This window comes from Crotalus tigris, unplaced genomic scaffold (genome assembly GCF_016545835.1).
Source record: "Crotalus tigris isolate CLP2741 ecotype Arizona unplaced genomic scaffold, ASM1654583v1 scf7180000018590.67127310178:1205815, whole genome shotgun sequence".
NCBI lineage: Eukaryota > Metazoa > Chordata > Lepidosauria > Squamata > Viperidae > Crotalus > Crotalus tigris.
Window position 1 is genome coordinate 85,273 of NW_024097092.1, and position 25,152 is coordinate 110,424.

General features: G+C 45.7%; 1 protein-coding gene across 2 annotated transcripts; it reads right to left on the reverse strand.

The window, feature by feature from the left end:
• Positions 1 to 12,360: 12,360 nt before the first annotated feature.
• Positions 12,361 to 25,152, reverse strand: LOC120313282. 2 transcript variants are annotated; one of them, XM_039355026.1, is made up of 9 exons: positions 24,742 to 25,152; positions 21,507 to 22,686; positions 18,556 to 18,690; positions 18,107 to 18,281; positions 17,915 to 18,013; positions 16,352 to 16,443; positions 15,214 to 15,351; positions 14,797 to 15,018; positions 12,361 to 13,187 (listed from the first exon to the last, which is right to left on the reverse strand). In XM_039355026.1, the coding sequence occupies exons 1-9, from the start codon at positions 24,873 to 24,875 to the stop codon at positions 13,128 to 13,130; spliced, it is 2,235 nt and encodes a 744-aa protein (XP_039210960.1). In that variant the 5' UTR covers positions 24,876 to 25,152; the 3' UTR covers positions 12,361 to 13,127. The 2 variants fall into 2 exon arrangements, with proteins under 2 accessions (XP_039210960.1, XP_039210961.1); XM_039355027.1 differs by lacking the exons at positions 12,361 to 13,187; positions 15,214 to 15,351 and having other exon boundaries at positions 14,030 to 15,018.

A 25,152-nucleotide genomic window follows, 5' to 3' on the forward strand; every position in this document is an offset into this window, starting at 1 on the left:
AGCAGCTCCCCCCAAAGCTGCTGGAAATCAACCAGGCGCTCCTGCAGGCTCCTGGCCCAGGGGAAGAGCACGCCTGGCTGGCCCAGCGCTCCGGTCCTCAGGGACTCCTCCTGCCCCCCTCCCGGCCATCTCCTCTGCGCCCATGGAGGACTCCAAACAGGAAGGAGGAGGAAGAGGAGGAAGAGGAAGAGAAGAAGGAAAATAAGAGGGGAAGGAAAAGAGGAAGGAGGAGGAAGAGGAAGAAGAAAGAGAAGGAGAAGGAAAAGAGGAAGAGGAAGAAGAGGAGAAGCAGGAAAGGAGGAGGAGAAGAGAAGGAGGAGAGAAGAAGGAAAATAAGAGAAGAAAAAGAGGAAGAGGAAGAAGAGGAGAAGCAGGAAAGGAGGAGGAGAAGAGGAGGAGAGAAGGAAAGAGAAAAAAAGAGGAAGGAGGACAAAGAGGAAGAAGAGGAGAAGCAAGAAAGGAGGAGGAGAAGAGGAGGAGGAGGAGAGAAGAAGGAAAATAAGAGAAGAAAAAGAGGAAGAGGAAGAAGAGGAGGAGAAGGAGAAGGAAAAGTGGAAGAGGGAAGAGGAGGAGAAGAGATGGAGGAGGAAGAAGAGAAGAAGGAAAAGAGGAAGAAGAAGAAGAGGAGGAGGAGGAGACAAAGGAGAAGAAGAGAAGCAGGAAAGAAGGAAGAAGAGAAGAAGGAAAATAGAAGGAAGAGGAGGAAGAGGAAGGAGGAGGAAGAAGAGAAGGAAAAGGAGGAGGAAGAGGAGAAGAAGGAAAAGAGGAAGAAGATGAAGAAGGGGAGGAGGAGGAGGAGGAGAAGACAAAGGAGAAGAAGAGAAGCAGGAAAGGAGGAAGAAGAAGAAAAGAAAGGAAAATAGAAGGAAAAGGAGGAGTAGGAGGAGGAAGAAGAGAAGATGAAGGAAAAGAAGGGGGAGGAAGAAAGAAGAAGGAAAAGAAGAAGAAGGGGAGGAGGAGGAGACAAAGGAGAAGAAGAGAAGCAGGAAAGAAGAAGAAAAGAAAGGAAAATAGAAGGAAAAGGAGGAGGAGGAGGAGGAAGAGGAAGGAGGAGAAGCAGGGAAAGAGGAGGGGGGATAATCAAGATCCATTTCCTCTCTGGCCAGCCTCCTAGCAGCAAGCCCTAGCAGGAAAGGAGGAGGAGGAGGAGGAGAAAAAAAAAGAGGATCAGGAAGGAGGAGGAAGAAGAGGAGGAGGAGGAGAAGAGAAGCAGAAAAGGAGGAGGAGGAGGAGGAGGAGCAGGAGAAGAGGAGGAGGAGGAGAAGAGGAGAAGAGGAATACGATGACCTTTCGTTAAAAGGCCTGGGTCGATTTGGGAAGCTGACCGTCTCATCTGTGTGAACGCAGGGCGGCCGTTTCCCGTCTTCCACCCTGCCAGGATAAAGCATCTTGAGGCTCCCCTGCCCTGGCACGGTTTGGGGTCTCCCCGTGACTTCCCAGTGGGGGGCTTCACGAGGCCCCTCTGCCTGCCTCTCCAACGGGAAACCGTCCATCAATTTTTCAGAAGGTTTGGGCGGACATGCTGTGAAGGGAAAAGAGAGAGAGTGTATGTGAGGGAGGGAGGGAGAGAGAAAGAGAGAGAGAGACAAGGAGGGAGAGAGGGAGAGAGGGAAAGAGAAAGAGGGGAGGGAGGAGAAAGAAAAGGAGAGAAAGAGAAAGGAAGGGAGAGAAAGAGGGAGAGAGGGAGGGAGGAGAAAAAGGGAGAGAAGGAGGGAGGAGAGAAAAAGGGAGAGACAAAGAAACGGGGAGAGAGAGAAAGGGAGACAGAGGGAGGGAGAGAGAGAGAGAGGAAGGGAGAGAGAGAAAGAGGAAGAGAGAGAGAATCAAGGGGATCTCTCCTCCGTTCTCAAATGAAAATTATCTAAAAGTTTTGAGGCAGCTGGAGAAGGAAAATCTTTCCGTTCCCTTGCCTATTTTTTAAAAAAAATTAAGCAGGAGAAGCTTGGCATTTTTTTAAAAAAAAAAAAAACCTGGATGAAACACGAGCCCAGGCAGGCTGATGGAGTGAGGATGATGGAAGGGGAGGGAGCCTCACCTGTTGGATGATCCTGGGCCCTGTGAGGGAGACCCCAGCTTGAAAGCTGTAATTCTGCCTTCCTCTCCTTTCATTTTATTTTCTTTCCTTCCTTTCGACCGTTGATTTTTCAGAGGCGCGGAGGGCTCCTTCCCACTCAGAAGCAAAATACCTTCCTCTTCCCACCCCTCTTTTTCTCCTGCCACGGCGTGGCACCCAGCCACGTGGCACCAAAGAAGGGGGTTGTTCCGCAAGGCAGGAAACTCTGAACGAATTTTGCCAGATTCATTTACCACGTTTGCAGCCGGGAAGGGAGCTGGCAAAGACTTAGGAACCGCAGGAGAAAAACCAGCTGTTAGCTGCGCTTGTTCTCACACACACACCCCAGGTCCCACAAAGTGACAGACCCAGATTTGGGGCTTCTCCAGTGGTGGTGACATCCCAGGGGGAAAGGAGGTGTAATTGTAAAAAAAAAATCAGGAAATTTGGATTGCACCCTTTAGAAACACACAAAAAATGGGAACATTGAAGCTTAGAATAGAAGGATCCTATCCTATTCCATTCCATTCCATTATATAGTCTACCCCATCCCATCCCATCCCATCCCATCCCATCCCATCCCATCCTATCCTATCCTATCCTATCCTATCCTATCCTATTCTATTCTATTCTATTCTATTCTATTCTATTCTATTCTATTCTACCCTACCCTACCCTACCCTACCCTACCCTACCCTATTCCATTCCATTCCATTGCATTCCATTCCATTCCTTTATTTGGCTCTTTGCTTGGGGCAGTTGGTCATTTCTATAAATAACAGAAGAAAGAGCAGAGGGCTGGGTCAGCGGCTTACCCTGTGGCAGGCACGGCAGTTAGTTCTGTGCCAGCGGTTCAGGTAGATTGCCATGGCACCTGGAGGTTCCCCCTGCTGAGTCTCCCGGCCCCTTTTTTTCGGCTAGAGTTTTAACCTTTCCATCCAGGATCGTGGAGCCGAACTGCCACCTTTCAGTCCAGCCGCTCTTTCTAATTCTGCCTTGACCCCATCCGGAGCCAGCTGGGCCCTGTGAATAGCTGGGGCACACAGGGGCATCGACCGTGCCCCCGAGGTTTGTCCTTTATAAATGTTAAAGGCGGAGGGGGGTCTGCCTCCGTTGAGAAAAAAGGTCAAGAGAATTAACGGGTGCCCTTTCTGCCTCCCGAGACTCAATGCATCAGGTGTGCAATCAATGTTTGTCGTGCACATAGTGGTGCTTTGGGTGTTGATCAGAGGCAGACCCCAAGGGGTGGGGGGTGGGAGGTGTGTTGTTCCTGCTGAAGAATAATGGGTTGTCAGGAAGGTAAGTAACTGGGTTTTCAGTTGAAATAGTAATCTGCAGACTGGGGCCTCAAGGGCTGCGTCTTTAACAGAAACTACAGATAGTTCTCGACTTACAGCAGTTTGTTAGTGACCGTTCAAAGTTAAAAGGGCGCTGGAAAAAAGGGATATGACTGTTTTTCACACTTTCAACTGTTGTAGCGACCTCAGGGTCACTTGCTCAAAATTCAGATGCTTGGCAGCAGATTCATATTGATGAGGGTCACAGTGTCCCCCCAGGGTCAACACGACCCCCTTTTGCAACCTTCTGACAGTTTAGTAACTTAACAACTGCAATGATTCACTTAACAAAAGTGGCAAGCAAAGCCATAAAATGAGCCAAAACTCAGTTCACTATCATAGATAGATGATAGATAGATAGATAGATAGATAGATAGATAGATAGATAGATAGATAGATAGATGATAGATAGATAGATAGATAGATAGATAGATAGATATAGATAGATAGATAGATGATAGATAGATAGATAGATAGATGATAGATAGATAGATAGATGGATGGATGGATGGATGGATGGATACAGTAGATAGATAGATAGATAGATAGATAGATAGATAGATAGATAGATAGACAGACAGACAGACAGACAGACAGACAGACAGATATAAATACATAATAGATGATAGAGACACAGAGGAGAGAGATGTGGATAGATATGGATGGAGAGAGAGAGATAGGATAAACATAATAGATAGAAATGACGAGATAGATAGATAGATAGATAGATAGATAGATAGATAGATAGATAGATAGATAGATAGACAGACAGACACAGACAGACAGATAGGATAATACATAATAGATGATAGAAATGATGAGATAGATAGATGATAGATAGATAGATAGATAGATAGATAGATAGATAGATAGATAGATAGATAGATAGATGGATAGACAGACAGACAGATAGACACAAACAGACAGACAGACAGATAGGATAAATACATAATAGGTGATAGAAATGATGAGATAGGTAGTAGATAGATAGATAGATAGAAAGATAGATAGATAGATAGATAGATAGATAGATAGATAGATAGATAGATAGATAAATAGATAGATAGATGGATGATAAGTAGACAGACAGATGAAAGATAGAGAGAGCTCTTCTTAGAGTCCTTTGCCAATAATTTTTCTGGATTCATTTTTTAAAAACTTGAATCTTGTTTGCAAAGTCTCCCACTTCGCCCTGCCCAGCTGCTTTGCCAGGAATGGACCACAGTGGAGATACAGCTGTCCTAAATGGGAATGGCTCTGCTTAAAGGATTTACGAGGGGCCGGAGTAGGCCTGGTAAGTGGGGAGGGTCAGGTTGATGAGCCTCCCCCCATTCTCCACGGCCCCCAGGGACGGGGCCACAGGAACCACCCTCCCAAATCCTCCCACATCCCTTTGCCGAATCTTCTATTACTGAAAAAGATGCTGGATGAACTAGAGTCAGAGGGGTCCCCCCCTCCGTGGAAAAAACAGCAACAAGCCACTTCCTAGAAGTAGCCATGCGCCTGTATGCTGCAGGACTGGAGCAGCATATGTTTGTGTGTGTGTGTGTGTGTGCGTGTATGTAGATGTCAGAACAGTGGCTTGTCATCACTGCTGATTAGAAGACGGACTTTTGAAATCTCACACTTTGGAGACGCTTGATAAGCAATTCTAGGGGCTGCAGGCCGGAGTCTGGGTGAGGGGAGCTGATAAGTCTAGCTGTCATCTCATGGTTCACACCTCTGCGGCTTGATGCTCTCCCCCTCCCCTCTTATTCCCAGAAGGACCCTACAGCCCCCCCTCTGGGTTTGGAGAGCCCTCTGCCTAAAGAGGGTCCAGTGTTCCCACCCTGAGCCTCTTGCAAAGCGTTTCAGGAAACAGGAATGAAAACTGAAGCCTCCCTCGGTGAGGTTTCCTGCTTCAAAAATGAAATTTATTTTGAGGGGTTTTCCAAGGGGAGTCTCTGTGGTTAAACATGCCAGGAGGGTCCTGCAGAGTTTTGCGTTCAGCAAAGGGTAAGGTTATCATCTATCCAGCTGGTTGAAATATGAATAGTCCTCGCCTTACGGCCAAAATTGAGCCCAAAATATCGGTCGCTAAACAAGACAGTTGTTCAATGAGCTTGGCTCCGTGGCACAATCTTTCTTGCCACAGTTGTGAAGTTAATCACAGGATTGTTAAGCGAATCTTGCTCCCCCACTGGCTGCTTGTCAGATCGCAAAAGGAGACCACATGACACCCTCCCCGGGACACTGCGGCCGTCGTAAGTATGAATCTGTTCCCAAGCATCTGAATTTTGATCAGGTGACCATTGGGGGAATGTTGCAATGGTCGTAAGTGTGAGAAACAGTCACGGGACTGTTGTAATTTCGAACAGCCATTAAACAAACTGTTTTTAAATCGAGGACGATCTGTAACTGCTGAGTTCAAAGATCTCCACCGAAACGTGAGCTTGGGATGGAGACTTCGCTGTTGAGGGCGCAACTTTCCCTCTTCCAAAATGAAAGTAATCTAATAATAATAATAATAATAATAATAATAATAATAATAAAGTTGGAAGGGACCTTGGAGGTCATCGAGTCCAACCCCCTGCTCAGGCAGGAACCCTACACCATTTCGGACAAATGGCTGTCCAGTCTCTTCTTAAAAACCTCCAGTGTTGGAACATTCACCGTTTCTGGAGGCAGGTTGTTCCACTGGTTAATTGTTCTAACTGTCAGGAAGTTTCTCCTTAGTTCTAGGTTGCTTCTCTTCTGGATGAGTTTCCATCCATTGCTTCTTGTCCTGCCTTCAGGTGCTTTGGAGAATACCTTGACTCGCTCTACTTTGTGGCAGCCCCTGAGATACTGGAACATTGCTATCATGTCCCCCCTCGTCCTTCTCTTCGTTAAACTAAAACGAACCATCCTTTCCGTAGAAAAATGGGGTTTTTTGCAACAGCAGTTCTTGAGCGAAACAGCCGCTAGGTCCAATCCCCTCGAACCCCTGCAGTTTTCTGTTTCCAGCACAAAAAAAATAATATATGCTTTTTATTATCCCTTTGCTTTTTTAAAGGGCGTTTCCCCAAAGTGGCATTTGCGGAGGAACCGAGGATCTTTTCTCCCCCTCCCCTTGTGCCGACTCTAACCCACTTCTTCCCCGAAGCATCCCAAGGTTTTCCAGAGTTTTCAGTCCCTCCTCAAATGCCTGGCGCCGCGGGTGGCGTTTAGCTTCCCTGCAGAGGATTCTCTAGTGGTCTCAGCCCCCCAGGGATAACGCTGCATTCCAGTTGGGTGTTGAGGTGTGAGAATGTGCGGAAGTCTCTGACTGAACACTCCCTCACCCACCCTGGAAAAACCAGGGGGTGGCCGGGTCCTCTGGGCGACCAAGAATGGAGATGCCGTCTGTCCCCGGAGGGTCTAATATGGCCGTGTCTCATCCAGCTGCGTTCGGCTCTTTGCTCTATCGCTCAATATATTTAAAATTGATTTTTCTGTTTAAAAAAATGAAGGTGTGGGAAGACTCCAGAGAAAGGAATATTTTGGGAAATGTTAAAAAGGCAGAATATATTTCCCCAAAGGATCTTAAAGGCAGAAACCCCACCCCAAGTCTCTCTGCCCCAGACAGAAACCGGGTCTGCAGAAATGCAGATGTGATGATCTTGTCAGAAAGACTGGAGCCAGAAAGCTGGGATTAGGAAGAAAGATCCCTAGAATCAACAGTCCCTCACACCAACAATCCAACAGTCATCAGCCACAGCCCCAGGGAAGCAGGATATGACCTTTTGAGACATAATAGGATTAACCCACCACCATTAGAATAGCAGAAAGGCACATTCAGACTCAGGTCAAAGTTCAGGCCACAGGAACAACTTCAAACAAAAGTCCAAGAAGGTATAAAAACCCACCACTCCCTGGTACATGTAATGTAATGTAAAGTTGGAAGGGACCTTGGAGGTCATCTAGTCCAACCCCCTGCTCAGGCAGGAAACCTTACACCATTTCGGACAAATGGCTGTCCAGTCTCTTCTTAAAAACCTCCAGTGTTGGAGCATTCACCGCTTCTGGAGGCAGGTTGTTCCACTGGTTAATTGTTTCACTGTCAGGAAGTTTCTCCTTAGTTCTAGGTTGCTTCTCTCCTTGATTAGTTTCCATCCGTTGCTTCTTGTCCTGCCTTCAGGCGCCTTGGAAAATAGCTTGATTTCCTCTTCTTTGGGGCAGCCCCTGAGATACTGGAATCCTGCTATCATGTCCCCCCTCGTCCTTCTCTTCGTTAAACTAGACATACCCAATTCTAGCAACCGTTCCTTATACGTTTTAGCCTCCAGTCCTCTGATCATCTTTGTTGCTCTTCTCTGCACTCTTTCTAGAGTCTCAACATCTTTTTTACATCGTGGTGACCAAAACTGGATGCAGTATTCCAAGTGTGGCCTTACCAAGGCATTGAAGAGCCATCTTTCTGCCTGGCTCTGCTCTTCAATAAACTACGGCCTTCTTTCTAAAGCAGTCTCCATTTTGATTATTCCCGGCTTGGACTGGACCCTGGTGGAGATTTTCCTTTCAACAAAGACGGTCTCCAAAATTCAGGGAGGAAGAAACAAAACAGTTTGGTCTAATGCAAAGGTCTCCAAACTTGGCAACTTGTAAGACTTGTTTCAATCCCAGAATTCCTCGGCCACAAGTCTTAAAAGTGCCCAAGTTTGGAGAGCCCTGTGGCTAAAGCACCAGCCTAGAAAGAAAGAGATGAAAGGAAGGAAGGGAGGGAGGGAGAGAAAAAGAAAGAAGAAAGAAAGAAAGAAAGAAAGAAAGAAAGAAAGAAAGAAAGAAAGAAAGAAGAAAGAAAGAAAGAAAGAAAGAAAGAAAGAAAGAAAGAAAGAAAGAAAGAAAGAAAAAGAAAGATTCCTATTCCCACAAGAAGCAGAGCCCCTTCTTTCCAGAGGGGTATTTTCCCAAATGCCCTCTAGAGAAGTGGTTCTCCACCTGTGGGTCGGGACCCCATTTGGGGTCGAACGACCATTTCACGGGGTCGCCAAACAACGCAGTCCGCCATTTTTTCCCCCTTTTCCTTAGCTGTGCTACTCCCTTTTATTCTATTGGCTTTTGAAAGCCAATACAATAGACTCTCTTGAATAGAGTCTAATTCTCTTGGCTTTCCAAAGCCAATCGGAATTGTCCAGGCTGTTTCTGCCCTGCCGAGCCCGCCAAAAGTCCCATTCTGCAAACGGTGCTGCACCAGTTGAGTAGTCCTCAACTTACGACCAGTAGAGTAGTCCTCGACTTACAACCGGTTGGGGATCGCAGCATTAAAAAGGTTGAGAACCACTGGTCTACTCTTGAAGATGGGTTTTGCATCCTGGAGCTGGTCTATAGACCCGAATTGTCACCCATCTCTTTGCTGAGCTTTGCAAGAATCTTGATTTGGATTTTTAACCCTCCTGCCCCAGCTGAATTCTACCCTGGCAGCCTGGATCGTGCCCATCCTGGGGATGCCAACTTCAGCAGCCTTCTGCTTTGTGCATTTCAATGCCCATCCGTGGCTTAGAGCAGAGGTCACCAACCTTTTCATGCTGGCAGCCCAGAGGGAAAGGGAGCAGCTGGGAAATTTGTGCACCCGTGTGTGTGTGTGCGCGCACAGAAATGTGGCCACAGGCATCCACATGGCACTAGCAGCCCCGTTTGCGTAGGCGTGCAGGTGCTAGCCACTGCTGCTACCCTCCACACGCATGCACAAACAGGCCACGTAACCCACAAGGCGCTAGTGGCCCCATTTGCACAGGCGCTAGCCCCGCTTGCATGTGTGCGCTAGTGCGAGTGGGGGTGAATGCACGCACTGGCCAGCCTGTCCCACGGCCTGGTGGCCAGTAAGCCATGGCCCATAGGTTGGGGAGCCCTGGCCTAGAGGGTGCCTCCCCATTCAGGCCAGTCACTTTTCTGTACATCTCCATAATCCATCCAGTTCCTCACTGTTTTTTCCTTCCTTCCCGGGCTAAATAATGCTGGAACGGTGTGTTTCGCACTCAGGGTGGCGTTCCTGCTCACCCGCCAGCCAGCTTTCCCCGGCTTCTCCTATCTGGCTGAACTAAGAGCTTGTCCTATGTCGACATGCCAACCTCACAACTGAGGCGACGCTGTGCCGCCTGCCGATACACAGTAGTTTGACTACATTCCAGCTTTCTGCCCTATTTTGCCCAACATTCTTCTATTTCTTTTTCTTTTTTTTCTTTGTAGCTCTCCCTATTGGCCAGCAAGAATTCGGTCAGGGCCCATATAAGCATTTCCTGGGCCACATTCCTGACTGGTGAGGCTCCCTTTCCACAACTGTTTTGGGGTGGGGGGTGTCTCTCCAGGGTGTCTTTAAAATCACCCAGGGTGGGGAGGGCCCTCTAAATTTAGCCACCTCTCTGCAGAAACAAGCCGACACCTTCTTAGAATAGAATTGGTCCTGATATGCCTATTTCTCTCCAGTAAATAGGGGCCAGGAACCTTCCTCCCTCTTTTTGCTTTTCCATCTCTGTCTGTGGAGACTAAATTGCCCCAGAAAAATTAAAATCAAAAGCAAAGCAAAACTGAGCCAAAGTCCAAGAAAAATGTCAAACACTTAATGGATTCCCTCCATTCCAACGTATAATATGAAGTTAAGTCCCCAATCCAGAATATGAAAAAAAGCAATACATACATGCATATTTTCCAAATATGTTGTATATAAAATAATCTCTTCTCCAAGGCGCCTGAAGGCAGGACAAGAAGCAATGGATGGAAACTAATCAGGGAGAGAAGCAACGTAGAACTAAGGAGGAATTTCCTAACAGTCAAAACAATTAACCAGTGGAACAATCTGCCTCCAGAAGCGGCGAATGCTCCAACACTGGAAGTCTTTAAGAAGAGACTGGACAGCCCTTTGTCTGAAATGGTGTAGGGTTTCCTGCCTGAGCAGGGGGTTGGACTACATGACCTCCAAGGTCCCTTCCAACTTTGGTATTCTGTGTCTATATATATTGACATATTTTAATAGATTAATATATATTTAAAAACTTGTCTGAAATGGTATAGGGTCTCCTGCTTGAGCAGGAGGTTGGATTAGATGACCTGCAAGGTCCCTTCCAGTTCTATTCTGATTGATTGATTGATTGATTGATTGATTGATCCAAGCTTGTGGGAAAATGAAAATTTTCAGATCCAGGCAGCATAAAATACAACTCTTGACACAGATGATGGGGGGGGGGCTAAAGACACTTTTTAAAAAAGCTTTTTGGGGAGAAAAGGGTACAACTTTGTCAGCTCACCCTATAATGAATAGATTTGTTTTTGAGACTGTAAAATCAACAACCAGGCTTTGAACTTTTATTTTAACTTTTTAATTTGGAGTCATTTGCTTTAGAAGAGGAAGCCTCGCCCATAAAACCGGGATGAAGGGCAAGATAAATGTATTGCCAACGGAATAACATTGATCAATTGTCTTATTTCTGCTTTTCTATTGATCTCTGATACAGAGTGCTAAATTTATGTGTTTGGAGGGGCAGCTTTAAAATATCCCTGGAAATAAAATTCTTCCAGTCAAAAGCGTGCCTTTCCTTCATCGCCACATTTTACTGGGAAAAAAATCAAGAGCAGCAAAGGTGGTTTATATATATATGTTTTCTGAGGTTTTCGCGGGTGTTTGTATGTAGGTCTTTGGTTGTTCGGGTTTTCTCCCGCGTAAAATTGGAAGCACGAAGCTGAAAACACCAGCCTGAAGATGACGAATGGGACTTCGTCGAAACGTCGCCAAGACACTTCCAATTTTACGCGGGAGAAAACCCAAACAACCAAAGACCTACATATATATATAAAACCAGCTTTGTGGTAGTTAGCTGGTTCTGAAAAGGATGTGTTAGCCAGATTATTCAATGAAGCTAAAAAAAAAAAAACTTTTTGTGAAGCAGCTCCTGGTGTCTCTAAACTAACCACCCATCGCTCTTTCCCGGCACCTGTAATTAAGCAAGCTCTGATTTCAGGATTTGGGAAATCCCAGTGATTAGGATTCCTATTGGTCCGATTGTGACTTTGGGCCGAGGAAATCTCTAAAGATCCAGATAGGTTGAAAACTGGTAATTTCCTGGATGCGAAGAAAAGACGGGACTTGTTTTTGCTTCTGGTGCTGGAGAAGGCGCCTGTGTATTCCTTGGACAGCAAAAGTGACCCACAAGCATGTATTGTGAGCATAACACCTCTCATTTATTTGTGGCCGTGTCATGTGGGGGAATTCACTGGAGGAAGAAATTGTGTTTGGAAGAGTCAGCGGTAACAAGAAAGCAGGCTGCCACAGAAGTGTGCAGCAGCAGCCAAAAAAAAAGCCAATACAATCCTTTGTTGGATAAACAGAGGCACAGAATCCAAATCAGGGGAAGTATAAATACCGCTTTATAAATCCTTAGTAAGGCCACACCTGGAATACCTGCATCCAGTGGTGGTCACCGCATTACAAAAAAAGATGTTGAGATCTTTGGAAAAACTTCCGAGAAGAGCAACCAAGATGATCAGGGGACAGGAGGATAAAACATACAAGGAACGGTTGCTGGAATTGGGCATGTCTAGTTTAACGAAAAGAAGGACGAGGGGGGACATGATAGCAGTCTTCCAGTATCTCAGGGGCTGCCCCAAAGAAGAGGGAGTCAAGCTATTCTCCAAAGCCCCTGAAGGCAGGACAAGAAGCAACGGATGGAAACTCATCCAGGAGAGAAGCAACCTAGAACTAAGGAGAAACTTCCTGACTGTTAGAACAATTAACCAGTGGAACAACCTGCCTCCAGAAGCTGTGAATGCTCCAACCCTGGAAGTTTTTAAGAAGAGACTGGACAACCATTTGTCCGAAATGGTGTAGGGTTTCCTGCCTGAGCAGGGGGTTGGACTAGATGACCTCCAAGGTCCCTTCCAACTTTATTGTTATTATTATTTATTGAAAATTTTTAAAGTTTTACAATAAAATACTCCCCCCCTCCCACCCCTCCATTACCCTCCCCCCTCCTTCCCAGAGCTGAATACAGGGTTAAAGAACCAAAATAATAATAATAATTATTATTATTATTATTATCTGATGAGGCAGAAAATTCAACCATAGGACAGCGAGCAGAGGTGGGAGATTTCATTAGCTTTCCGAGTTTGACCCACTTCTTCCTCTCCTTGATCAGTTGTCGGATCTCCTTTTAAAGCCGGGTTTAATTTGAGGTACGGTTCAAGGCCAGCCGTAGACCTCCCCATCTCTGCGGCCTTCGGCCTGGGAAAGATAGTAGCAAACCTCCAAATTAGGAGAGCAGCCACGGTCGGCAGATTCCAGCGCTGGGCGTCTTATTTTGCAGTCTCCTGACCGCTGTGCCTGGCCCAGGTTCAAGCGGACGTGCCGGGGCTCACAACGAAGACTAGACTCCTCAGCCCGGCCTCCCCGCAGAAGCCCCACCACGGGACCTGTCCCTGGCATCACCTGACACGAAAACGGGGTGAGACATTTCTGCCCACCCCATTCTTGGCCCACTTAGGGCTTGGAGGCTTCTGCAGATTGATGGGTCTGGCTGACCTAAGGCTTCGGATGCAATCATGGGATTCAGATAGGGGAACAACCGGTTCTCTGGGTGGATGCCGCTTCCGGAAGTCCATTCTGGGCCCGGGCAACAAAAAATTAGCGACCAGCTCTGCCGAAGTGGTGCAAACCGGCTGAATCCCACCACTGCCTCCAGCACAGAGCCTTTGCAAGCAGGCTGAGCGGGCCACTGTCTACATGAGTGTTTCTTAACTATGTTGACTTTTCAGATGGGTGGACTGCGACTCCTAGAATCCTCCAGCCAGCATGAAGAAGAAGTTAGAAACTGTAAAGAAAGAAAAAGAAGGGAGCAGGGAGTGTGGAGTTGCTTTAGAAACAGAAGTATAAGTAGGAATGGAATGGAGTTAGAATAGAATAGAATAGAATAGAATAGAATAGAATAGAATAGAATAGAATAGAATAGAATAGAATAGAATAGAATAGAATAGAATAGAATATAGAATGGAATGGAATGGAATAGAATAGAACAGAATATGGAATGGAATGGAATGGAATAGAATAGAATAGAATAGAATAGAATAGAATAGAATAGAATAGAATAGAATAGAATAGAATAGAATAGAATAGAATAGAATAGAATATAGAATGGAATGGAATGGAATGGAATGGAATAGAATAGAACAGAATATGGAATGGAATGGAATGGAATAGAATAGAATAGAATAGAATAGAATAGAATAGAATAGAATAGAATAGAATAGAATAGAATAGAATAGAATAGAATAGAATAGAATAGAATATAGAATGGAATGGAATGGAATGGAATAGAATAGAATAGAATAGAATCAGAATAGGATAGGATAGACTCAGAATAGGATAGAACACAATGAATAGAATAGAACAGAATACAATAGAATAGTATTAAAAAGACTTAACTAGATTAGATGAACAGAACAGAATAGAAGAAGTATAGAATTAGAGAATTAAATACAATAGAATACAATGAATAGAATAGAAGAGAATAGAATTAAAATAGATCAGAATAGAATAGAATAGATCAGAACTGAATAGAATAGAACAGGACAGGACAGGACAGAACAGAACAGAACAGAATAAAAGAGCTGGAAGGGACCTTGAAGGTCTTCTAGTCCAGCCCCCTGCTCGAGCAGGAGAATCTATTCCATTTCAGACAAGTGACTGTCTAGTCTCTTCTTAAAAAGCTCCAGTGATTGAGTGCCCACGATTTCTGAAAGCAAGCTATTAGACTAACAGAATAGAGTATGTATAGAATTAGAGCAGAATTAAAATAGGATAGAACACAATGAATAGAACAGAACAGAATAGAATTAAAAATAGACTAGACTAGACGCGACCAGATTAGACAAACAGAAAAGAATAGAATAGAGTAAGTATAGAATTAGAGCAGAATTAGAATAGGATAAAACACAATGAGTAGAAGAAACTAGAATGAATAGAATAGAAGTAGGACTGAAGGAGACCCTGGAGGTCTTCTAGTCCAGCCCCCTGGACAAGGCAGGAGAAACCAGGGAAAATTTTAGATGCCATTTGGAAAAGCAAAAACCTTGCAGCACAAAAAGCTTTGGCTTGCAATCCTCACAGCTCACCCCAAACCTGCAGCCGTTCAGATGCAACAAACCGTGGTGCACGTCACCCCGAAATCTCAAAGCACTCCCCACCCAAAAACGTTTTGCTTGCAAATGCTCCCCTGCCCAGCTCAGATATTTCCCAACTGCCTAAAACCAAATCAAATGCAGATTTAAAAATAACACACGGCACCACAGCTGGGCCTTGGCTGACCCCTGGTGGTCGCTCCCTCTAAGCGCAGGCTGCTGCGCTTCTGAGTTTCAGAGAGCCTTAAAATCTTGGATGTCCTTGGAAAATCGCCTGGCTGACCCCAGTTCAGCTTCCTTCACCTGCCCCGGCAGCGAAGGCTTCTCACAACCTGGATGGAATTGCGAGGGGTTGGCTGGGTGAAGCGGGAGGGTCTTGAGACTCTCTAGGGGGCCCGGGAAGTCTCGCTCACGTCCAGCGGGTGAGCCCGGCTGCACCCCAGCGCGGACGGCAGGATGGCGCAGCGTTTGAGAAGCGATGGTGAGTTGCTCGTTGTCCAGACTCCTCTCGGTACCGGTGCTGAGCTGTTGGGTTTCAAGAGGGAAAAAAAAAATGTCCACGTCTAACAGTTTCAAAATATTTCCACCCTTCTTGCCCTGCAGGTAAACCGGACTGAAATTTGGGACGGTGGGGTTAGAAGAGCCCTGGCTTGGCCGGGGGTCAGTCTGGATGACCTCGAGGGTCCCATCCCTCTCCTTTGCGACTTTTCAGCGGCGTACCTCCTGCCCAGAAGCCGCGCTCTGCCCTGCCTTCTTTCTCTGAGACATTCCCGGGTTCCAGTGGCAAACCAGGCTGTCGTTTTGGACACTGTAGTTCTTATTTCCCAGTAACCAGTAAGTCTTCATTTTCCCCTTGCCCTCCGAGAGAGACAGAGAGAGGGGTAATCAGCCAATTACACACAAAGGAGGAATCCCTGGGTTTAGCTTTGAGAAGAAGAAAAAAACCTGGGACAAAGCTTTTAAAAATGTAAAGTGGGAAAGCAGCAGATTAGGAGATTTCCAGGGACGAAATTGTTGTCTGAAATGGGTATAGGCCAGGGGTAGGCAACCTTGGCCCTTTTATGACTTGTGGACTTCAACTCCCAGAATTCCTGAGCCAGCCACGCTGAGGGGAAAGGGAGAGGTTTCCAAGCTGAGCCATTCTGGCTCAGGAATTCTGGGAGTTGAAGTCCACCAGTCATAAAGCGGCCTAGGCCAGAGGTAGGTAACCTTAGCTTTTTTATGACTCGTGGACTTCAACTCCCAGAATTCCTGAGCCAGCATGGGGGAACTATGGCCCCTCGTGACTCGTGGACTTCAACTCCCAGAATTCCTGAGCCAGCCATGCTGAGGGGAAGAGAGAGATTTCCAAGCTGAGCCATGCTGGCTCAGGAATTCTGGGAGTTGAAGTCAATTGAGTCATAAAGCGGCCTAGGCCAGAGGTAGGTAACCTTAGCTCTTTTATGACTCGTGGACTTCAGCTCCCAGAATTCCTGAGCCAGCCACGCTGAGGGGAAAGGGAGAGGTTTCCAAGCTGAGCCAGGCTGGCTGAGGAATTCTGGGAGTTGAAGTCCATGAGTCATAAAGTGGCCTAGGCCTAGGCCAGAAATAGGCAACCTTGGCTCTTTTATGACTCATGGACTTCAACTCCCAGAATTCCTCAGCCAGCCATGCTGAGGGGAAAGGGAGAGGTTTCCAAGCTAAGCCATGCTGGCTGAGGAATTCTGGGAGTTGAAGTCCACGAGTCATAAAAGAGCCAAGGTTGCCTACCCCTGGCATAGGGTCTCCTGTTTGAGCAGGGGGTTGGACTAGAAGACCTCCAGGGTCCCTTTCAGCTCTGTTCTAATTGATTGATGATAATAATAAGCAAAACACAAACCTTCACCTCAATTTCTCCCCTGGGCTGAATGTCGTAGGTGTCGTCCTCAAGCAGAGCCTGGTAGGTGGCTGAGCTGATGTGTATTTTCTGGGCTGGGGGGGGAATCATCAAAAAATGCTCTTTTAAAGAGCTGCCTTTGCGCTCCCAGTCAACGGAGAACAGTGCAAGCAATTGCCCTTCATCCACAATAAATTTAGACGCCAAGCCTGAGGCTTGCATTAAAAAAAACAAAAAAAACAGGAACTTTATCCACAAGTCGTCGTTTAACTTCCTCAAAAGTAAGCTAAGCGTCTAGTCCTCACGATTCTGAATACTGGCAGCCCTCAGCTGATGACCACAATTGAGCCCAAAATTTCGGTTGCTAAGCGAGACAGTTGTGAAGTGAGGTTTGCCTCATTTTACAACCGTTCTCAACCCAGTTGTTAAAGGGATCACTGCAGTCGCTACGTTGTTAAATGAATCTGGCTTCCCCCATTGACTTTGCTTGTCAGAAAGTCACAAAAGGAGATCACGTGACCCCCAGGGGACACTGCAACCGTCATAAGTATGAGTCAGTTGCCAAGCGCCTGAATTTTGATCACATGATCGTGAGGATGCTACAATGGTCGTAAGTGTGAAAAACAGTCATAAGTCAGTTTTTTCAGTACTGTTTAACTTTGAACAGTCACTAAATGAACTGTTGTAAGTCGAGGACTGTAAAGAGGAATCTAGGCAGCTGCTGATCCTTGGACCCAGCTAACCTAGCTCTATTTACATTAAATAAAATGGATTTATACATTTGACTGAAACTACGGTTGCTGGAATTGGGTATGTCTAGTTTAAAGAAGGACGAGGGGTGACATGATAGCAGTGTTACAATATCTCAGGGGCTGCCCCAAAGAAGAGGGAGTCAAGCTATTTTCCAAAGCGCCTGAAGGCAGGACAAGAAGCAATGGTTGGAAACTGATCAAGGAGAGAAGCAACTTAGAACTAAGGAGAAACTTCCTGACAGTTAGAACAATTAACCAGTGGAACAACCTGCCTCCAGAAGCAGTGAATGCTCCAACACTGGAAGTTTTTAAGAAGAGACTGGATAGCCATTTGTCAGAAATGATATAGGGTTTCCTGCCTGAGCAGGGGGTTGGACTAGATGACCTCCAAGGTACCTTCCAACTTTATTACTATTGTTATTATTGTTGTTGTTGTTGTTGTTGTTATATTCTACAATTTGTCTATTCTATTCTATTCTATTCTATTCTATTCTATTCTATTCTATTCTATTCCATTCCATTCCATATTTTCTATTTCTATTCTATTCTATTCTATTCTATTCTATTCCATATTCTATTCTATTCTATTCTGTTCTGCATTCCATATTCTATTCTATTCTATTCTATTCTATTCTATTCTATTCTATTCTATTCTATGCCATTCCATATTCTATTCTATTCTATTCTGCATTCCATATTCTATTCTATTCTATTCTATTCTATTCTATTCTATTCTATTCTATTCTATTCTATTCTATGCCATTCCATTCCATTCCATTCCACTCCATACCACCCTCAAGGTATATCTACTCACGTAGGCTGGTTGACTCCATACGGGAGGCTGTGTTCACCGTATCTCCAAAGAGGCAATATCGGGGCATTTTGTGCCCAACAATGCCAGCCACGCAGGCTCCTGCCAGATCGGTGGGAAAGAGAGAGGTTGAGACACACGCGTGGCCGATGGACCCCACCCGCCACCCCAGGTGTGAAGCAACGGTTGGCTCACCTGTGTGAATCCCGGCCCGTAACTCCAGCTTGCTAGTCGGCAGGTGGGGAATCGCAACCTGCCGGACCGCAGCTACCAGGTCCAGGGCCATCTTGGCGATCTCGTGGGCGTGCCGAGTGCCGTTCCTCTCGGGCAGACCACTCACCACCATGTAGGCATCTCCGATGGTTTCCACCTTGTTGGCCCCAGGGAAAATCAGTGACCTGCACTGGCTGGCTCGCTACAATTCACTTAACAACCGTGACAAGAACGGTCTTAAAATGGGGCAAAACTCACTTAACGTGTCTCATTTAACAATGGACATTTTGGGCCCAGCTGGGTTGTAAGCCGAGGACTATCTTTGTTTGGGGGTTTGTTTGTTTTTTGTTTTACAGGGACCAACCGGGAGCAAAACCTGCCCCTGCTTTCTCGCTTCCCCCCCCCCCCCGCAGAAGAAGGTGGGGGCTGACCTTGTAGACGTCGTAGGAGTCGATCCTGGTGTCAAAGCAGATGTAAAGGTTGTTGAGCATTTCCACCACCTGCAGCGGGGTGCACGAAGCGGCGATGGTGGTAAACCCCACAATGTCCGAAAAGAAGATGGTCACCTAGGAGGAGGAGGAGGAGGCAGAAGGGGTGATTTTTAGCCCCTCCAAACAGGAGTGATTGTTTAACAGCATAACAGAGTTAGAAGGGAACTTGGAGGTCTTCTAGTCCAGCCCCCTGCTCAAGCAGGAGACTCACCTAGACCATCTCAGACAAGTGACTGTCCAGTCTCTTCTTAAAAACCTCCAGTGATGAAGCACCCATGACTTCTGGTGGCAAGCTGTTCCACTGGTTGATTGTCCTCCCTGTTAGGAAGTTTCTCCTTAATTCCAGGTTGCTTCTCTCTTGGATTAATCAATCAGGATAGACCTGAATAGAATAGCCAGAACTTCTGTTCCACTGGTTAACTATCCTCACTCTCAGGAAATTTCTTCTTAATTCCAGGAGGCAGAAGGGGGGATTTTTAGCCCTTCCAAACAGGAGTGACTCTTTAACAGAATAATAGAGTTGAAAGGGACTTTGGAGGTCATCTAGTCCAATCCCCGCTTGAGCTGGAGACTCTAGAGCAGTGTTTCTCAACCTTGACAATTTTAAGGCATGTGGACTTCAACTCCCAGAATTCCACAGCCAGCATTGCTCTAGAGACTATTTCAGATAAGTGGCTGTCCAGTCTTTTCTTAAAAGCCTCCCATGATGGAGCCCCCACAATCTCTGAAGGCCACTTCCGTTCTCCTGATGGTTTTCACTGTCAGGAAATTTCTCCTTAATTCTAGGCTGGATCTCTCTTTAATGATAACAATAACAGAAATAGAGTTGGAAGGGACCTTGGAGGTCATCTAGTCCAACCCCCTGCTCAGGCAGGAAACCCTACACCATTTCAGACAAATGGCTGTCCAGTCTTTTCTTAAAAACTTCCAGTGTTGGAGCATTCACCGATTCTGGAGCTGGTTGTTCCACTGGTTAATTGTTCTCACTGTCAGGAAGTTTCTCCTTAGTTCTAGGTTGCTTCTCTCCTTGATTAGTTTCCACCCGTTGCTTCTTGTCCTGCCTTCGGGTGCTTCGGAGAATAGCTTGACTCCCTCTTCTTTGGGGCAGCCCCTGAGATATTAGAAGACTGCTATCCTGTCACCCCTCGTCCTTCTCTTCATTAGACTAGACATACCCAGTTCCAGCAACCGTTCCATGGAGGTTTGCCAGCCGTTCCGTCTTCCCACAATGCTTTGAAGTGGCAGCAGCTCAGAAGCATTGTGGGAAAATCAGATGGGGTGAGAGCTGGAGAGGACATCTGTGACAGGGTGATTTTGGCACCCTACTACAGTGTTTCCCAAACTTGACAATTTTAAGGCATGTGGACTTCAACTCCCAGAATTCCACAGCCAGCATTGCTGGCTGTGGAATTCTGGGAGTTGAAGTCCACATGCCTTAAAATTGTCAAGTTTGGGAAACACTGCCCTACTACATCGTTCTTGGGACTCTGCATAGTTCCCCAAGATGGCACCCAAATTGGAAATGAGCAGCACAACATGCAATAAACAACCTCACCAGCTTTGTAAAATTATGTCTTTTGCTTTTATGGTTATCTGTTGGAGAGAGAAACCTTATTTGTCCTCTCCTGCTCCAACTTCTGCTATCCTAGCCAGATTTTATCCATCGCTTGATGTCCTGTTTTTAATTTCCCCATTATTTCCAGATGGTTTCTGATACCATATACCTCCTCTGGCTGTACCTATACTGTAATTGACCAATTAGGATAATGATGGCAGCACTCAAGGAAATGCAGACTAATTGGACAGGGGGAATTAATTAAGGGGGGGTATCCCTCCCCATGGGAGAGGGGAACAGCTGAGAACCGAGATGCCCTCCCCCCAAAAAAGTGAAAAACAAAGAGTTAATAATTATGTGACAATTTGAAAGTTCTTTGATTATGGGCCAATCAGATATAAAGAGAGTCATTATTTCCTAGGCAGAATTGTGGATGGAAGGGACAAGGAGGCTTGAAGCTATTAATATAACCCCCAGACCCACATCAAGGGGTTGTGATTTTCCTTTGGGTCTCACCTCTCTCTTATTGATTCTGCTTTTTATAGAACGGAATTGTGCAATAGTCAGTCAGGAAGTTTATGGAGAATCTCCTTTATCCCGGTCCTGCTTGTCCCAAAGGTCCTTTTTTCACGAGGCAACTGGACTTTATTTTTCTTTGAAGAGGTTTCACTTCTCATCCAAGAAGCTTCTTCAGCTGTGACTGGATGGTGGGGAGTGGAAGGAGTTATATTCCTTGCAGACAGCTGGTCCTTTGCATCCTTTTAGCGAGCGGTTGATGCCATTTGGAGGCTTCATAAACGCATGGCACAACATAGGAGAACAAACCCATCAGGACAAGAGTCAGCAGTCCATCTGCATTTAAAGGACCAAAACCACCGTTTTGAAGACAGCAGAGTCCACATTTTGGACAGAGAGGACTGCTGGTTTGAAAGAGGGGTCAAAGAAGCCATCTGGGTCAAAACTGAACAGCCCTCTCTCAACAGAGGGGGAGGGATGTGGCATCATCTATCTCCAGTCTACAACAGTCCTTTCAGCAGTTCCAAGAAGGCTCCCCACCCATTTGCATCACTCAGGTGACCCTGGAGACACAGATAAGCCTCCAGGTGGCCTAAACGACTCTCTAAAAGGACGCAAATGACCAGCTGTCTGCAAGGAATATAACTCCTTCCACTCCCCACCATCCAGTCAGAGCTGAAGAAGGTTCTTGGATGAGAAGCGAAACGTCTTCAAAGAGAAAAAAGGAAGTCCAGTTGCCTCCTGTAAAAAGCACCTTTGGGACGATCAATCAGGAACCTTAAAGTTGTCTGATCCCTTCAGATATGATCTGGTGTCTTACCTGGTCATAATTTTCTGCCTCTACGTGCTTGTGTTTCCGTAGCTGTTTGGCCACGGATTTGGGCAACATCTGATGAAGAAGGTCTTCCACTACGTGCCTTTCCTGTTTCAAATCCTCCGTTCGTTCCTTGAGGATCCTGGCGTAATTCTGGATCCACTCGGTCATCTCTTTGAAGGAGAAAAGCACAGCCGGGTAGATCAGACTAGTGATCAGCAAGAGGATGATTTTGAGGCTAATCAGGGAGATGATGTCCTTGGACTTTTTCTGAAGCTTCTCCTGGCTTTTCTGAAGCAAACATCTCTGGAGGACATCAAGTTCATCCATGAAAGGACGGGAGAGTGACCGAAAGCCCAAAGAAGGCGCAACCATGTGGAGTCCTTCAGGATAGGTGGCCAGGATGGAGACGTTGGGATGCTCAGCCCAACAGTCTTGGGCGCTTTCCGAGATAAAAACAGAGGAAGTGAGAAGAGCAGACAGCTGATGCCACAAAGCTTGGACCTCCTCAGGGTAGACAGACATTTCTTGAGCTCGTAACACAGCACCTTTGATTCTTAGGAGAAGTCTCAGGAAGACCACCTCTAACCAGTCTGGATTTGACCTCACCTTTCGGTGATCTCCCTCCTCAGGCTTCAGAAGTATCTCCAAGATTCTTGAAATCATTTTGAGCTGCAGAAAAGCCACCCCAGCTCCTTCGGTGCCATTCACCCTCTCCCTGACCAAGGGGATGTAAGTTGGACAGCTGAAATTATCGTTGTCCTTGCACCAGGAAATTGTGCCTGGGTCTCCTTCTCCATATTGGCTGCAGAGAGCAACCAAGCTCTTCAGCAGGTCTTCTGGCCAAGAGAGGTTCTCCACCGCCATCTTTCCTCCTCCTCCTCTTTCTCCTCTTTCTCCTCCTCCATCTCCTCCATCTCCTCCTCCTCCATCTCCTCCATCTCCTCCTCCTTCTCCTCCTTGACAATTTGCTTCTCGGACAAGGAGGTGGAACACGGAGAATGCCAGGAAACTCCGGCACGAAGAGAAGTTGCTGGCGGCCTTCTCAGCATGCCTCCAGGACTCCAGAATTTGGCTTAGATCCAGAGCGGCGTTTCCCAGCAAGGTAAACAAAGAGATTAAGCAGAGAGCCAAGATCCGTCTCACCGTCTTGCTGGTGTGGCAGTCCGACGGCGGGGAAGAACACCTGGAAGGAAGGCGAAGGAAACCAGCTAAGTAAGTGAGCTTCCCACGTTCTTCCTCCTGCGGTTAGATGGACCCTCCTAATAATATTTTGATAGGGCAGCAGAATGGGGGTTTTTCTCAGCCATGTTTGATATTCCATGCAAAGACAAGTAAAACGTGACATATCGGTATACCGTATACCATGCCTATAGGAGACAGGGGCAGAAAATTCTCCAATCGTGGGCATTTGGAGGAAAAATACACGCCTGGGGTCATACTCATTTTTTTCTCGTAGTTCTTTTCTCTGTTTTTTTTCCTACAAGTCTTAGACTCATAAACACATCGAGATTTGCATATGGTTCATGAGGGCACTTTCCCCTCCTCCAGAGAATTGTAGCTAGCTTTGAATCATGTAAAACTGATGTTCTTTTATTTTCTAAATTATAGAAATAATATATATATATATATAATATATAATATTGTAGCGATTTCCTGGTTCTTTTTTCTATAATTTACAAAATAAAAGATCATCAATTTCACGTTCTATATATATATTTGGCCATCGAGCGCGTAATAGGTCAAATTACCGACACTTAAAAGACTATAAAAACAAAGTCTTCCTAATGTTAGCTTACACTTTGACAATGTTAACAATGGCTAATGAAAGCTTAGTACATAATAAAACTCTCTTGTCCCGGAAATCAGTATTTTAGTATGTCTTTTTTACAAATAAATGTACCTGTGACTCAGATTTTTAGAGTAGTTTCCGATATATATAGATATATGTATATGTATTTTCTTAATTAAGGGTGGATGTCCCTCCCCATGTGATAGATAGATAGATAGATAGATAGATAGATAGATAGATAGATAGATAGATAGATAGATAGATAGATAGATAGAGACAGAGAGAGAGAGAGAGGCAGAGAGATTAGATAGATAGGGAGAGAGAGGGGGGGGCAGAGATTAGATAAATAGAGAGAGAGAGAGGCAGAGAGAGATAGGGAGAGAGGGGGGGCAGAGAGAGATTAGATAGATAGATAGATAGATAGAGAGAGAGAGAGAGAGAGAGAGAGAGACAGACAGACAGACAGACAGACATTAGATATAGATATAGGTATATAGATATTTTCTGAATTAACAGTACTTCAATTTGGAACTTGCCCCACGATGGAGGTTAGCAAACGGCTTGAATTTGGTAGCGCAAAAGGAAGGGAGTTGACTGGTTCCCTGAAAGACTGCAAAAATAAAACGGATGGATCAGAGCAACTAGAAGAGTAGCTACGGGAGGAAAAATGCATTGAATGGTGGAGAATTTGATGGCTGCAAAACCCCCAGCCCCCAAAATAAAAAACGTAGACAGTTCTTTTTACATTGTTTGGATTTCAGACCAACCCAAAATGCGCTTACCAACTGCTCAAAAAAAAAAAAAACCCATTGCAAATTTTAAAAAAAGGCTAGTTGGGATACGTTTATACATGCGCTTCCCTTCTTAAGGTCCATCTGCTTGGTCGGAATCCATTGTTAATTTTTGTTGTCTTTTTTTTTTTTTAGTGGATGGACCAATGAATGATTAAATTAGACTTGTTTGAATCTTGGTCCCAGTTAAACTCCCGCCCCTCGCATCCAGAGCGAGCCCATCTCCTCTTTGCGCAGACAGCAGCACCGTGAGATAAAAGCCATTTAAAACTGAAGATGCTTTCTTGATCCTGAACTAGAACGGGGTTCCAAACCAGCCCCAAATCATTATTTAAAAAGAAAGAAAGGAAGAAAGAAAGAAAGAAAGAGAGAGAGAGAGAGAGAGAGAAAGAGAGAGAGAAAGAGAGAGAGAGAGAGAGAGAAAGAAAGAAAGAAAGAAAGAAAGAAAGAAAGAAAGAAAGAAAGAAAGAAAGAAAGAAGGAAAGGATTAAAAATGGCCTGTTTGAGGCTACTTCTATTCCTTCCACGGCTGGAGGCTTATTAAAAAAAAAAAAATTGCCTTTAGGGTTGCACGAGCCATTTTCTCCCCAACTCACTTTCTTTGGTTGAACATTTTAGAGCAGCTTTCTTCGCCATCTTAAAAAAAAAAACAACTCACCTGGAAGACGAGAAATTCCTCCGGGAGCGAAGCGGTTCTAGATTCCCCTTTTTGCCTTCCTCTTTGCTGGGGTCCGGTTGCGCCCTGCAGGAAGACGCGGGAGTAAGGTAAGGGAGGCTTTCGGTCCCCGACATTGTCCAGGGTCTCCAGACTTTGGGGCCAGGTGATGGGGCTGGCCAGGGAAAAGCCCCTTTGATCAGCGATGCGCCTGTCGAAGTCTTCCTGCCCGCCTGTTCGCCGTTTCTAGCTCTTCTGAGCTACGTAGAAAAGGAACATGGACACTCTCTCTCCCACTTCGGGGGATTTGAAGCGGGGAGGAGAGGAGAAATAGGCAGTCCTCGATTTACATCTGTTCATTTAGCGACCGTTCGAAGTTACAACAGCTCTGGAAAAAGGTGGCTTAGGACCATT